This window comes from Centroberyx gerrardi, chromosome 22 (assembly GCF_048128805.1).
Source record: "Centroberyx gerrardi isolate f3 chromosome 22, fCenGer3.hap1.cur.20231027, whole genome shotgun sequence".
Classification (NCBI taxonomy): domain Eukaryota; kingdom Metazoa; phylum Chordata; class Actinopteri; order Beryciformes; family Berycidae; genus Centroberyx; species Centroberyx gerrardi.
Window position 1 is genome coordinate 3314538 of NC_136018.1, and position 15000 is coordinate 3329537.

A 15000-nucleotide genomic window follows, 5' to 3' on the forward strand; every position below is an offset into this window, starting at 1 on the left:
CAGTTTTCAGTATTTTTACCCTTTTAGACTTAATAATCTACATCTGGGATCATCAGCACTTTGCACTCTAGTGTCACATTTTATATAAAATGGTTATTAATGCATCTGTACTGAATGTAAAGTTTTCTCCACAGTCATCAACGTACATACGAATAAAAAACAGGATACAACAAGAAAGAGAGCAAACTAGCTACCTTGCTACAAGAGTTGCCGTAGCAACCAGTTAACCATGTCTAGCTGTGCATTATGGGAATTATCAGCACGTTAGGGTTAGGGTTAAGTTAGGTTTAGGGTTAGGGCGAATACATTTACCTTCAACTCCGATGACCCAGGTTCAGTTCCCATCTCATGACAACAAGTTTTCTTCTGGGAGGGAAGTTTCCATTTTCAGAGGTTTTTCTCCTTTAATCAGTGATGTCACAGCAGGTGCAAAACACCTGCTGTGACATCACTGATTGATTTGATTTCTACGCTTAACACCCCACACACATGCTAATTTAAGATATCCCTAATTACATTTTGACTAGTAAGATTGAAGTTATTTTTGCCATTAAGTTATCTATAATAATAATATAATATCTTTAATATAATTAAAGATATCTATAATTCAGTTTTGACTATCTGAAATGTGAATTCCACATATCTCCATTGAGATTATGCCTAGTCGTAACTCAGATTCAATATATATAAATTAGTCCCTGCCATTAAGTACCTGCCAGCTATAGTCGCTATTGTAATTGTACTGGTTGCTATATAATAGATATTAGTTCTAATTTAATGGGTAGTGACTCATTTGGTTTTTACTGGTCACTTTTCTCTTTTTTACTAATAACAATTTCATAAGTACCAGTACTTATTTTATAGCTAATGATGAATTTAATTTTTTAGTACTCCATAAAAGACTCCAGTAACAATTTTGCACTAGTGCTTATTTTTTTGTCATTATAGTCTATTAAAGTCTATTAAATTAGAACGAGTATCTATTCTATCTATATAGCAACCAGTAAAATTACAATTATGACTAGTGACTAAAAAATAAATAGTAGTGTGTGTGTTTTAGTGACTAATGCTTTTTAGGAAATATGTGACAAAACAGCATCACTTAAGATAAAGTTCTGTATCAGCATCAGCACATTGTTCCCTATAGTGTAATAATAATAATAAAATATTTAATAAGCACAGACTGCATTCCCTCTCTCTTTCTACAGTTTTTATTTGTGTGTGCAAATCAAACTAAACCTCAGTAATAATAACAGTTTTCTGTACAAAGCAGTGTGAAATAGGAGGAACAAAACAAACGAGCTATAATGAAAGTTAAGTCCTGCACTGCTGATTCCATTAATGCTCACAGCTCATAAAGGCCAACCGAGGAAAATCCACAAACGACTCCCCCAAAAAACAAAACAAATGAAGCCCAGCAGCAGAGCAGAACAAGAGACGACAACAGTGCTGCATGTTCTTCACTTTACAGTTTTATCTGTGTGTCCCTCTAATGCCTCCGACTGCAGCTTTATAATCTGTAATCACTGCTCTCTGCTCTCCGTCACTCTGCCCACAAGTCTCATCATAATGTCAGCGAAATGAAAAACTGTCACTGATGGCATATGAAAATAGCTTTGTCCTCATAATACCTCTACTTAGGTTACACAATACCACTCTCTCTCTCTCTCTGTCTCTCTCTCTCTCTCTCTCTCTCTCTCTCTGTCCCACTTTCTCCCTCCTCCTGCAGTTCCCATCTATTCCCATCGGATGGCGCCAGTGTGAAAACAAACCTCCACAGCATTAAGCATTTTTTTATTTTTTTTTTACTCAATAATCTCTTCCTTTGTGTGCTGGAAGGGCGATTTCCTCAGTGATATATATATATATATATTAGAGGAGGCGGCATGTGAATTTATGAAGTGTTTGAATCCACAATGAGATTCCCATCTTGTGGAAAAAGTGGCCCACACCCCTGTGTGACCCTCTGTAATTATGTAAATGCCAATAATGCTATGTAATTATGCAAATGCTCTGCTCCTGTGTCCATGAAGATATGATCAAAGAGTTTTGTACCAAATGTTCAGATCCACTATTTGAAAAGGAGACACCTACGTTTATAAAGTGACTGATTGTACGAAATGAAAACAGTTGATGGGACTTTTTAAAGGACAGGAGGGAACTGGAGTCCTTTGCTGACAAAATAAAAACAACTTTTACCGACTGAATCCTCCGTAATTTAGAGATAATGAATGATGAACTCCAGGTAATGATTTTTGGTTTTCATAAAATGATATGACTATACCTCAGCTATCCAAAATGATCCACCGAATCCGTTCAATCAGGTTGTTTTCAGCCACAGAAAGCGAGCTGATTTTCTGCCTTAATTGCTTCACATTCACTAGGAATGTGTGCTGTTTGGTATCAAGAGATGATCACAGCCCAACAACAAGAGAGAAGACCAAGTGACTCACACAGCACAAGGACAGACAGACAGACAGGACCTCAGACACAGTCATGATCCATTCATTCATTCATTCAGTCATTCATTCATTCAGCCATTCAAGCTTCAGTCCATTGCTATGTAAACCAAAGCTGCTGGACATTTGTGTTCTTCAGGTGAAAACAGGACAAAACATTTAGCTTCACACAGAGAGGTACAAAATAAGATTTGAAAAACAGATTTAAAAAAAAAAAAATCTAAATCCTACCACAAAATCACAAAATCATTCCACCTTCTTTATGTCTGTATTATATTCAGGCAATTCAAGTTCTGTTTGATGAGGTTTTGCTTTATATATATATATATTTTTAAACTTGCTTTTAACTAACTTTTATTCTTTTATTTTATTTATATTTGATTCTGTTTTATTATCGTCTCTTTATGTACTCATGTTTATTGTGTTCATATGCGAGTGCTTGTGTCATATATTATGTCGTTTTTATATTATTTAGTTTATATTTTATTGTTTTACTCTTTACATGATCCATTTTACTAAGCACTTTGTAACAATTGTTAAGAAAAGTGCCATGTAAATAAAGTTATTATTATTAAGTTATTATTATAGTAAAATGATTTCCATTTCTGACCGTTGCTTTTGGTTAAATGATCATGCAAGAATGAATGATTTCAGATCTTTGATACGCTTTGGAAAAAAATGATATTCTACTAGGATTCACCGTATTTGTAAAACTGTGAACATTCATTCTTTATATCGCTGATTCTCAACCTTTTTCATATGAAGGACCCTAATTTAGTCCACATTAGAGCCACAGACCCCCATCTGATGAGATTTTGTCTCTCAGACTCAAATCTGAGAATATTTTTATTGTCAGATATGATTTTGTCCAGAGTCCCACGACTCTCTGTATTGTAGGTAGAGAGATGACAGAGAAACTATGATCTTCTACGTTTTCTAATTGTGTTCACTTCTTGTAAATGAAATAATGGTGAAGTTCAATTCATCAGTTTGCTGGGGACCCCCTGGAACCCCCTCAAGGACCCCTGGTGGTCCCCGGACCCCACATTGAGAACCACTGCTTTATATGATTTCAGTTTGTTTAGGAGCACCTTTATGTTATGCACAGTTACAGTGTGATGTATGGAGATAATCTGACTCTATACATGTGTTATACATGTGTAATGACATGTCAGGACTGCATGACATGTCAATAAATTAATCAATATACTTCATGGACTGACAGTAAAGAAGGTGGCCTATATGAGATTAATGTATTGGAACTGATGCCTTCTGACTGCTGGCAGGAAAGTAAAGGAGATTCTCTGTTACTGTTTAAGTTGATGAATCATCTGAAGACCTTTGTTTACAAAAAAAAGCTGTGTGTCTGAGGATAGCATCATCTGCTTTTGAAATATTTATAGATAAACGTCAGATAGCAACCTTTTTGTCCAAAATGGATACTGTAGCTTTGTGGAACGAAATCCTTCACAAATACCCCCTTGTAGATTTGATCCAATCTTGAAAATAAGTCAAGCAAATGATAATAAATAATAGTAAAATAGAGGAAACTGCCAAAAACAGAAACCCTTGAGTAAAGGAGGGATATAAATGATATTGAAAGCAGATGCTGAAGGTGGAGAAGCATTTTCTATCCTGATGGGAATAATTCAAGAACCAAAAAAAAAGGGGAATCCGCACTCTCAAAAAGATTGATTTATTGTTTCAAATAAAAAATATACAGCTTGGCAAACTGAAAAGACAGTACAGTATCCAGTATCTGTAGTATCTGTTCTTATGAGCTTGCCAAGCTGTTTATTTTTTATTTGAAACATGTAAAATAAATCAATACAGATATCTTTTTGAGCCTGAAAGCCTATTTGAAATCGACCCACCAGAGAAGCCTTATTTTATGTCCATTTTCATACCAGGACTTTTTTAGTCATATCCTGATGGGGAATGAAATCTTCCAGGATGACAATACCTCTGTCCACTGTCACTAAACTGTTCGATGAGTGTGAAAGCGATGTAAACCAGATCCCATGTCCATCTCAGTCACCGCCTCTCCACCCAGCTGAGGGTTTCTGGGAGTTTCTGGAGCATCATCACCATCCAAAACACCAAACGATCAGATGTGCGGTGCAGGAGAGGAAAGGTGTCGCCTCCCCTCCAACAGTCCCGGACGCTCCGAGGTGTGTTGAAGCTGTTCTGAGACTCAACACCTCATTAACACGCTTCATGTTGCCGTTGTCTTTATTCTGGCTGTTCTTCAGAAAGTTTTCAACCCATTTTGACCAGTTTCGAAATTTTGTGGTGGAATTCAAAATTGACAAGCGAAAATATGTTTCTAGAAGGTTTTGCAGATTTATTGAAAATGAAATATGGAGTTTCTGCTCTGACACATGTGGGACTTTATGTGTTTTGTTCTAAATCATGTCCAGTCACTTGATTTGGCTATAAGCTGTACAGACATCTCAAGGACATTCAAATGAATCTGGACGCCCCTTAATTTGTCACTGCAAAGCGCCACATATTGACTTTTCAACTTTTCAATTGTAACTAATTTAGAAAAAAAATAGTGAATAAAACAATCCACACTGACATTATGGGTTGCTGTGTATAGATCAGTGACGGAAAATGCTAATTTAATGCTGCAACACCACAACATGCAGAAAAAGTCAAGGTGTTTGAATGCTTTCTGAAGGCAGCAGGATGTTTCTGTATTTTCTCACACTCATCCAACTCTGTCAGGTGACAGTTAGTCTCACATCTGAAGTCTGTTGTTTTCCTGCCAAACACGTGTTTCACAGTTCTGCTATGTTACCTAAAAATTAATGTATTCTGATTACAAAAAAATGAAAATGTTTTTTTTTAGAAGATTAGGCTACTTATGGGCATCCTTTAGAAGAGAAAGCAATAGTTTCCTTTTAAATAGTGTCAGGTGATCTACGTTTTTAGATCACCTTTGTAAATGTTCATGTTTTTCTTATCTGTACCTCAGATTATACCTCAAATATGAAGAAGTAATCTACATCTTGGAATTTGTAATTGATTGATTGTTATCTATTTATTTTTATTTCATTATCTGTTGCTTCTTCTCCTTTGTTACTGGTGAATCGCTCTGTGGCGAACTTTGACTTGAATTTGACTGGATTGGACACTTCTACACAGCAGCAGCCACACAGGGTCAAAGTTCAAACCTCTGTCCCCAAAATTTTGAAATAATGTTAACATGACAGGTGTGGCCTACACCTGTGTGCACCACACACACACACACACACACACACACACACACACACACAGACAAGCATATGCACACACAAGCACATGCACAAGCACACACGCATATAAACACACACACACACACAAATGCATCACACGCACATGCACGAGCACCACAAAAATACAGGCACATGCACAAGCACTGCAGAAATGCGTGCACACACACACATAGGCTACATGCCTGTAAACATGCAGGTACAAGCACATACACGTGTAGATACACACACAGACACCTTCTCTCTCTCTCTCTCTCTCTCTCTCTCTCTCACACACACACACACACACACACACACGCGCGCAGGAGAGGTGTGTGACATTGTGGGCGTCTCAGTCTGTCGTGCAGCCTGGAGGCCACTCCCGGGAAGCGCGTAGTTCCGCCTCGACTGACGGACGGTGTGCGCTCTCCTCTCCTCTCTCTCCTCTCTCTCCTCTCCTCTCTCTCCTCTTTGCGTGTGCGCGTCTCTGCGAGTGCGCCTCGGCTGCTGTGCGTGCGCTCTCGCCGTCGGTGTGTGTGTTTGTGTCTGTGTGTGTGCGTGCGTGTGTGTGTTTGTGTGTTTTCCGTCCTCTGCCCGTCCGGATTGGGGGGTGGGGGGTAGGGGGGATCTGTAGCACCGTATCCACCGTCCTGAGCAGCATGTAGCACCTGGAGCTCCGCGCCGCACCGCACCGCACCGCACATCGGCTCCCCGCGCGCGCTGCAAACCTCCGGGAGGGGTTTTGGCGATCGCGAACGCATCGTTTGCACAGGATTGTAGGCTGCCGGGCGGGGGGGTGGGGGATTTATTTATTTTAAAAGGAGTGTGTGTTTTTTCCCCCCTCCTCCTCTCTCCACCTCTCGGTCGATGGTCGTTGAGGAAGCTTCCATTTTGAGTCCCGTGTTTACCGAGAGAACCATGGCGAGCGACTCCCCGGCCCGGAGTCTGGACGAGATAGACCTGTCTGCACTACGGGTAAATCTGTGTGTGTGTGTGTGTGTGTGTGTGTGTGTGTGTGTGTGTGTGTGTGTGTGTGTGTGCGTGCGTGTGTGCGAGGTGTCTGTGTCTATGTGTGCGTGCATGTGCATGTGTTGAAATAGGGGGGCTGTTGAGCACCTGCCCCCCCCCCCCCCCCCTCCTCTGTCCCTGTCCTTACACCGTTAAGGGACGCGCGTCTCCCTGCGCCTCCCGTTTGCTGCCACCCCCGCCCGGTAGCGTGCGTCTGTGCGTGCGTGTGTGTGCTTGCTTGCGTGTGTGTGTGTGTGTGTGTGTAGGGGGGTGGTGGGGGGGTGGGGGGGTTAATAGTCGTTCAGTGATTGAGGAAATCAGGTCGGATAATTGAGTGTGGGATCATGCGGATGCTGGAGGATGGACGGATCGTTTCATCCTCCTCTTCCACTCCTTTTTTTTTTCTTAACAATTGGAACGTGATGTAATGAGGCCCTGGGCTTCTGTGCGCGTGCGGGTGCGTGCGTGCATGCGTGCGTGTGTTAGACAGCATAAATATATACAGGCCGCTCTGTCTGTCTGTACTAGCCTATTTGGGGCAGATGTTAAGCTGGCTGTCGCTGCCTGGCACATTCACAGGACGGACGCACGCACGCACATGCACACGCGCGCGCACACACACCGTGAATAATATGATAACCGCAACAGGAGCGGGTTCCGCCATTTCGTGATGTTGTGGCGACAGCAGCATTGCATCGCAGTGGCTGTTTGTGTGTGTGTGTGTGTGTGTGTGTGTGTTGTGTGTGTGTGCGCGCATCCACGAGGATAGGAGGTGTAACGAACGACAGTCTCAGACACTGTCGGAATGTGTGTGTGCATGTGTGTATGTGTGTGCGCGTGTGTGTGTGTGTGTGTGTGTCAGACAGATAATATAGCATGTATACAGAAATATACAAATTGTAGCCTCATTAATTTCATTTGGCTGTGCTCACTTCCATGCCTTAATAAATATCAACTTAGTGTCATTATGTGACTGTGACTGTGTGTGTGTGTGTGTGTGTGTGTGTGTGTGTGTGTGTGTGTGTGTATGCTGCTGAGGAGATGCAAGCGGCTGCATAGCGCTCATTTTCCCTGCTGCTTACGCAACATGATTGTACCTGCAGAGCAACAATCAAGTCTGGACATGATCGACCTGGGGTGTGTGTGCGTGTCAGTGTGTGTATCAGTGTGTGTGTGTGTGGGTCAGCATGTGTCAGTATGTGTCAGTGTCTGTGTGTGTTGGAGAGAGAGAGAGAGAGAGAGACTGAGGGAGAGAAAGAGATGTGTTCTTGTAAAACTGAGGCTGTGTCTTTGTTTGAGAGAGAGAAACCAAGAGAGATGCAACTGTGTGTGTGTTTTTGTGAGTGAGGATGTGTGTGTGTGTGTGTGTGTGTGTGTGTGTGTGTGTGAAAGAACAGAAATACACACCTCTACCCCCTGTGGAAGACTGGCGAATCCGACTCACCTTCCCTCATTTCAACGCTCTCTCTCTCTCTCACACACACACACACACGCACACACACACACACACACACTTGACAATGCATCATCACATCCCTATAGAAACTTTTATTCCTCCATCCCCATATACACTCACACACATTTTATTGCAATTTTTTGTCCCTATCCAACGATTCCTTGTCGCACACAGATGCAGACTCTCTCTCTCTCTCTCCCTCTCTCTCTCTCTCTCTCTCTCTTCCTTGCTCTCCCTCTGTGGTATGACTACTGGAAATTAGGTCACCCAGGACCGAGCAGAGAGTGCTGGGGGGAAACATTTCAGCGTGACGCAAAAAAGCTCGTCGCAACACACAGATATTTCCTGTGTGTCCATCGCCTTACCTCTCCTCTAATCCCCCCCCCCCCCCCCCCCGTCCTTACTGACTCCTCTTCACCTTCTTTATTCACCTCCTCACTTCAAAGCAAAGCTAGTCTTCCCTTTGCTGCTTGTTGTTTTTTAGCAACATGAAGCTAACATTAACCTGGTTCACTGGTATGGTGATTTTGGACCTATAATGTGTCTGTTATCATAGAACTTGAACGGATAGAACGGTCACTCTCATTCAAATCAACATTCCTCGATGGTCGGAGCGGCGGCCATTTTGATGTGTACCGTTGGGCTAGCTTCTGTAGCTTCTGTATTAACCGACAGCAAGTCACTGAGCTGAGAGGTTTTACAGCAAGAACCAAAGCAGCTTCTCTGTCTCCTCGCTGCCATGGACTGCTAACATGCTAATGTTGACTAGAAGAGCTAGAGAGAGAAGCACAGTCTGTGATAAAGCTAACGTTAGCCTCGTCGCTAACGTTAGCTTTCAGTTGAGTTTGCTAACAGACTCATCTGCTCAGTTCTCAAGCAAGACAGACAGACTTTACAGCCTTAATGTCCAGACTTGTGTCATCACCATAGCAACTAACTTAAAATTTCATAATCGCTATTTTATGCTGAGCTAGCCACATTACCATGACGACCAGTAGGACTGTTGTGTCCATTCAAATTCTGTGCCTCCTCCATCCCTGTAGGTCTTGGACCCACAGACAGTTTTGTCTCCAGTCAGCTGTCAGTTGAAACAACGAGTCCAAACTGTTATATAATATCTCCAAAAAGTCAGTCTGTGAAAATGATCTCTAGACCGGCTGAACTCTACTGTTTACAATCTGACCCGACCGTCCAGAACCAGATCACTCCGCCAGGAACCGGCTTTCACCCCACAGCGGTCTGTGCTGCGGCAGAGAAAAATAGTTCTGTGATTTCCTGATTAGTGAAAGTTGTGTAACGGAGGAACTGAGTCGTGTTTCCTCTCAACTCCCTGTGGAGACACAAATGTTTTTGTTTTTTTTAGATATTCTGACAAACAGTTTGGACTCATTGTTATGGTTAGTTACTCTGGGTCCAAGAAGTATGGAAGAACTCATTATATATAGGTCCAAAATCACAGAACTTATCCTTTAATGCAGTCAAAACCAGATCATTTTGTTATCTTCACTTTATTCTTCCATTTCTGTAACAAATCTCTCTTTAGTTGGTCGCTAACAGACTACTTAGCTAACGCGCTACAGCAGCTAAGCTAACAGAGTTCTTGTTGATGTAGAGGTTTCTGATTTACTCACTGTACACTGCAAGCAAAAACAATAATCATGATTGTGTGTGTGTGTGTGTGTGTGTGTATGGGTATCTGCATGAATGTGTGTGTGGACAATGTGTGTGTGTGTTCTCTCTCATGTTGTGTGTGAATGTTTTTACAGACGTGCGCAGCGTCAGTGTGTTTTTGTGTGGTGTTCACGGTGCGTTAGTGCTTATTTGCTCGTATGTGAGTGTGGTTACAGGCATGTATATGTGTGTGTGTGAGTGTGTGTGTGTGTGTGAGTGTGTGTGTGTGTGTGTGAGCGGGTCTCTGGCTCAGTGTTCCAGGATTAGATATGCTTCTGTTTGACCTTGAGTGAAAAGGAACGCTGCTTTTTAAGATAATCCCCTTCAGGAGGCTTTCAGTCCTCGACTGTAATATTCCCAACTGTCTCATATACTGTAGGCTCACTGTCACACACACACACACACACACACACACACACACACACACACACACACACAGGTATGCTTAAAGATCAAGATCTATGCTTTTGGAGGGTTATTGTATTTTAATCACAGAAAGATTATCTCCCACGTGCTCTCTGTGTATGGAGGGGTGTGTGTGTGTGTGTGTGTGTGTGTGTGTGAATACGCCTGCTGGCCTACATACGTCCATAGTTCTCCTGTATGGGGTTTTCCTCGGTCACAGTCGGTGTCATACTAAGGATAGACTCCATCTATCTCTGTTTTCTAGGTTTGCTGAGGAAGTGTGCTACTAACACTCATTCAGTTAGAAGCATTTCTCCAAGGAGGGTTAAGTGCCTTGCCCAAGGGCGCCTCAGAGATAGTGGTGAGGAGAGACAATGTTATATATAGAGACCGTGCACTCTATCCGTTCTGAATGGGAAAATCCATAACGCTAAAGATCGACGCACCTTTGTCTGCATGTCATAAAGAAACTCCACCAATAAAACTTTCAGGTTTACGCAACAGCGGAAGTTTGTTATTTCCCACAACTCCCCACTGTGGACTGCATGTCACGATGACATCACCGCTGACAGGTGACACAATGACAAATGTTTGATGGGAGCCGCAAACCAGGTTTGTCTCGAATGTCGTAATCTCAGTGTTTGGTGAAGCAGCTGTGGATGGCGCTGCGGTTTTTGGTGTTGCTCCAGATCAGGGATTTCCCCCCATTAGGAGACAGAGACTTGATTCTGAATCCTAGGGCTGCTAATGTTTGCAGGGTCAAGAAATCAGTTCAACTTACAGTAAAGTGAAGCCTAAGTGATGAGAACGGTGTCTTTGGGTGTTACAGCAAGTCGGAGAACTGCTCAGCGTGGACGGAGGTTTGGGGAGACCACGACTGATTCACTTCTTCCGCTCCAGATTTTCCCAGCTGGTCTCTAATTCGAACCAGTATCCTTCCAGTCGCCAGCTCACTTCTTCTTCTTTTAACCTGTTTTCTGTCAAAAGGAAACACAGGATTTTTAACGATATATCCAGGGATGTAGTGGAGGGTAAACCCACTGAAACTCAACTTACACATCTATTTATTTGCAGGAAAACAGTTTACTCACTTTTTGGGGCTGGCATTAATCTTTATAACCTAAATTCATAGTATACATAATAGTAAGTAGCATCTATAAGCTGCTCTCCTACACAAACAGGACCAAACCTGCTCCGTATTGCAATGACACTGTAAGATAATCATGCTGGTACAACACAGGTACAGGTACAAAATGGTACTGCTGCAATGGAAAAACAGGTTCTGTGAATTTAAAAAATCAATTAATTTAAGATTTAAGTCCCAAGGAAACAGCATTTCGATTGTCGAGTGTCTTGGAACATGGAAAGTGACTCAGTGCTTGGCGAATAATCTTGAGCTGTCACAAATTTCAGATTATTCAGAATAAATAAATTCCAGCCACTGGGACACAATGCATGGTGTCTTAAGAAAATGAGAGTTTTGGGGGGTGTCACTTTGTTGAAGTTGCAGGTTTTATGTGATTGGAGACTGGAATTATTCAAAAATCTGTGATAGTGTCACATCAGTTGGAATTTTTATGCATGTCTACTGGTACGGCATGAAATAATCTCTAAGAATACACCATTTCCAGGTAGTAAAAGTAATCGGATTTTGATCTCGATCTTTATTTTTGCCAGTTTTTTTGTTGTTTATTGTTAAATAGGTGTATGTTTTGATATGGAGAATTAGCTAATAAGGAGAAAAGTCATTTTTCATGTCACTGTGACTAACATAGGATGTTCCTGGCATGTTTTTGTGAGGACAGAAAGATTCGAACACGGTGGTAAACACAGAGCTTACCTGCTGACAGGAGTGTGTGCTGAGACTGTGTGGTGATATAGAGGCCTTTCACAGGGTAATGCCACAGGTATGCAGTGCTCAGTCAACCTGTCAGTGTGTGTGTGTGTGTGAGTGTGAGAGTGTGTGAGTGAGTGTGTGAGAGTGTGTGTGTGTGCGCGCGCGGGGGTGAAATTCCACATCGAATACCGACATCCATCTTGTATCCAGTTTCATCAGAATTTTTCCTTGCTTTGACTAACTTCTTTTTTTCCATCCCTCCCTATTCTCCCTCTCTCTCTCTCTCTCTCTCTCTCCCTCTCTCCCTCTCTCTCTCTCCAGGACCCAGCTGGTATATTTGAGCTGGTGGAACTGGTTGGTAATGGCACCTATGGGCAGGTCTACAAGGTAAGACTTCTCCTGCTGCCAAACAGAAGCAAAAGGCAATCACTGTCACTCTTTAAAAAAAATGTGGTTTGTCGACTACAGGAGCCCACTGAGGACATAAATTCAGATTTATTTACGCCATTTTCCCCACGATAACGAGTTAGTTGTCTTTGATTTCTTGAGATATCGAGTTAGCTATGTCATTATCTCAAGAAAATTATTAGATTTTTCCCGAGATCTCGAGATAATTTTCTCGTTATCTCGGAATAAAAAACATTGTTTTCTGGAGATAATGAAATAACTTTCTGCTTGGACCAAACATCCTAAAGGAAAACATATTCAAAACCCAAATGCTGAAGCAGGATTAACTATTAGTGTTACGTCAATTGTGACGCAGCGGAGTTAATTATTAAAATGAATTGAATATTTCGAGATAATGACAAAATTATGTTGAGATCTTGGGATAACAAAAATAGTTTTCCCATTATAACAACATATCTGATTATCTCAAGATGCCAAAATGTGTTATCTTGGGATAATGACATAAATAACTCGTTATCACGGGAAAACAGCGTGAATAAAATGAATATGTATGAATAAATGTCCTCAATGGGCTTCCGTAGTTGACTTAGTAAGCTGTAACTCTTCATTCTTATCCTCCTCTGACCCCAGAAATGACAAAATGCTGCCTTTCATCTTTGCCACCCACATGAACTGTAAAAACAAAGTGTGAGGCTGTCTATTATGTGTGTGTGTGTGTGTGTGTGTGCTCTCTCTTCCTCATTTAACACACACACACACACACACTCACACGGCTGCTGATACACAGACAGACGCGACACGTTCATCATGTACTTGATGTTCTGTATCGATCTATCCGCCGTTTGAAAAAGGCGACACCTCCTTTGACAAAGTGATTGATGGCACAAAATTAAAACAAATTATCTTCCTTTTGCAAAGGACAGTGGGTAAATTAAGACGTCGCAGCACAGAATGATAACACACTTACCACTGGATCGCCTGTACGTTAGAGATATTGATTGATTGACTTGCTAAAATAGATATACAGATAGATATACTTCACTTGCACATGTATAAAATAAGTGTTTTTTAAGCTCTTTTTAACAAGGGAGGACTGACTCAGTTTTAGGGCTTGGCTATATATCGTATAATATCGATATTGTGATATGAGACTAGATATCGTCTGGGATTTTGATTATCGTAATATTGTGAAATAACTTTAATGTTACTTCTTCCTGGTTTTAAAGGATAAGGCTGGTGTTTTTTTAATGCATTTCTTACCGTCAACAAATCCTAGGAAAATAACAAAATCAGCAATGAATTTGTTTTGCTAACAAGTCTCGTCCATGTAGCCGGTGCCCAATACAGCCTCATGTCCCAGCAGCCATAGAACTCCATTATTTAAAATAAAACGATTAAAAACCCGTCAAAGAGCCATGCCGTTGCTCTGGGCAACATATTTCATCATCGCGATGCACCGGGCCGGCCGACTTCTTCATCAAACAACTTAATAAGCCGACTGTAAACACTTTGCGATCTCAGGAAAGTAGTTCCGTAGCACAGAAAATAGTCCCCGGCGTAATGAAGAATTTATTCCCATTTGAATTTGATTTGATAATAACTACAACAGCCTGACTTTTCATGGTAACAGTTAGCGATTTTTAAAATTGAAACCATGTCTTTGTGAGCTGAATTTAAAGGTTTTTAGCTTACAATTGGAGCCAATGACTTCCGGATTGACGGCTTAAAACGGGAACGTGGGAAGTCAGAAAGTAACGGGAGTAGAGCAAACACATTGTTGATTTTGTTATTTTCATAGGATTTGTTGACGGTAAGCAATGCATTAAAAAACACCGGCCTTATCCTTTAAAGGCTGCGTTACAGTAATGTGATAGCAGGAATACTCATCCCCAAAATATCATCACATTATCAAGGTATTCGGTGTAAAATATTGTGATATTAGTACAGTTTTCCTGCTTCACTGTTACACATGTTCCTTTACCTGGGATCTGCCACAGTTCAGTGGATTAACTGGCTCGCTGGCTGGAGCTGCGATGGTAGTTATGGAGGTAATGTTGAATATTCCTCCTTCATCCTCCCTGCCAACATCCTCCCAGCTGGTTTCAAATCGTTTCTCTAACCTTGAGGCTGCTGCCGCGCCTCCTGGCTCCAGGATTTGATAATCTCTTACAGTTACACTTGGCGAGCGAGCGGTGGAAAAAAGGAAACATCTGAATTATGTAGGAAACTTGTGAATCCTGGAGGGATTTACAGCGTGAAAAACCAGTTTATAATTTGCTGTCGGCGTTTAGCTGACGCTGTCACCCAGAGAGACTTGGAGAGCAGGTAGGGGTGCGGTGTGTCGCTCCGGGGATCAAACCTGTGAGCTTTCGATTACGGGACAGTCGCTCTAAGCTTGGTTCAAACCCACAGAACTTTATTTTAAATTCTAGTCCAGATCCCGAGGTTTCTAAAGATACCAAACATGTCAGGCTGGATTACAGGGAAATGTGTAGAAAATGATGCACAAGACGTCTAGAT

General features: G+C 41.8%; 1 protein-coding gene across 9 annotated transcripts in view; it reads left to right on the plus strand.

Annotated features, from left to right (window-relative positions):
• The first annotated feature begins 6355 nt into the window (after nucleotides 1-6355).
• tnikb (TRAF2 and NCK interacting kinase b) overlaps nucleotides 6356-15000 on the plus strand; it is a 67714-nt gene continuing 59069 nt past the window's right edge. For all 9 annotated transcript variants that reach the window (XM_078291290.1, XM_078291295.1, XM_078291294.1 and 6 more), the window contains exons 1-2: nucleotides 6356-6670; nucleotides 12394-12459. In XM_078291290.1, coding sequence (XP_078147416.1) covers nucleotides 6563-6670; nucleotides 12394-12459 — 174 coding nt within the window. In that variant the 5' untranslated portion in view covers nucleotides 6356-6562. The remainder of the gene's footprint in view (nucleotides 6671-12393; nucleotides 12460-15000) is intronic.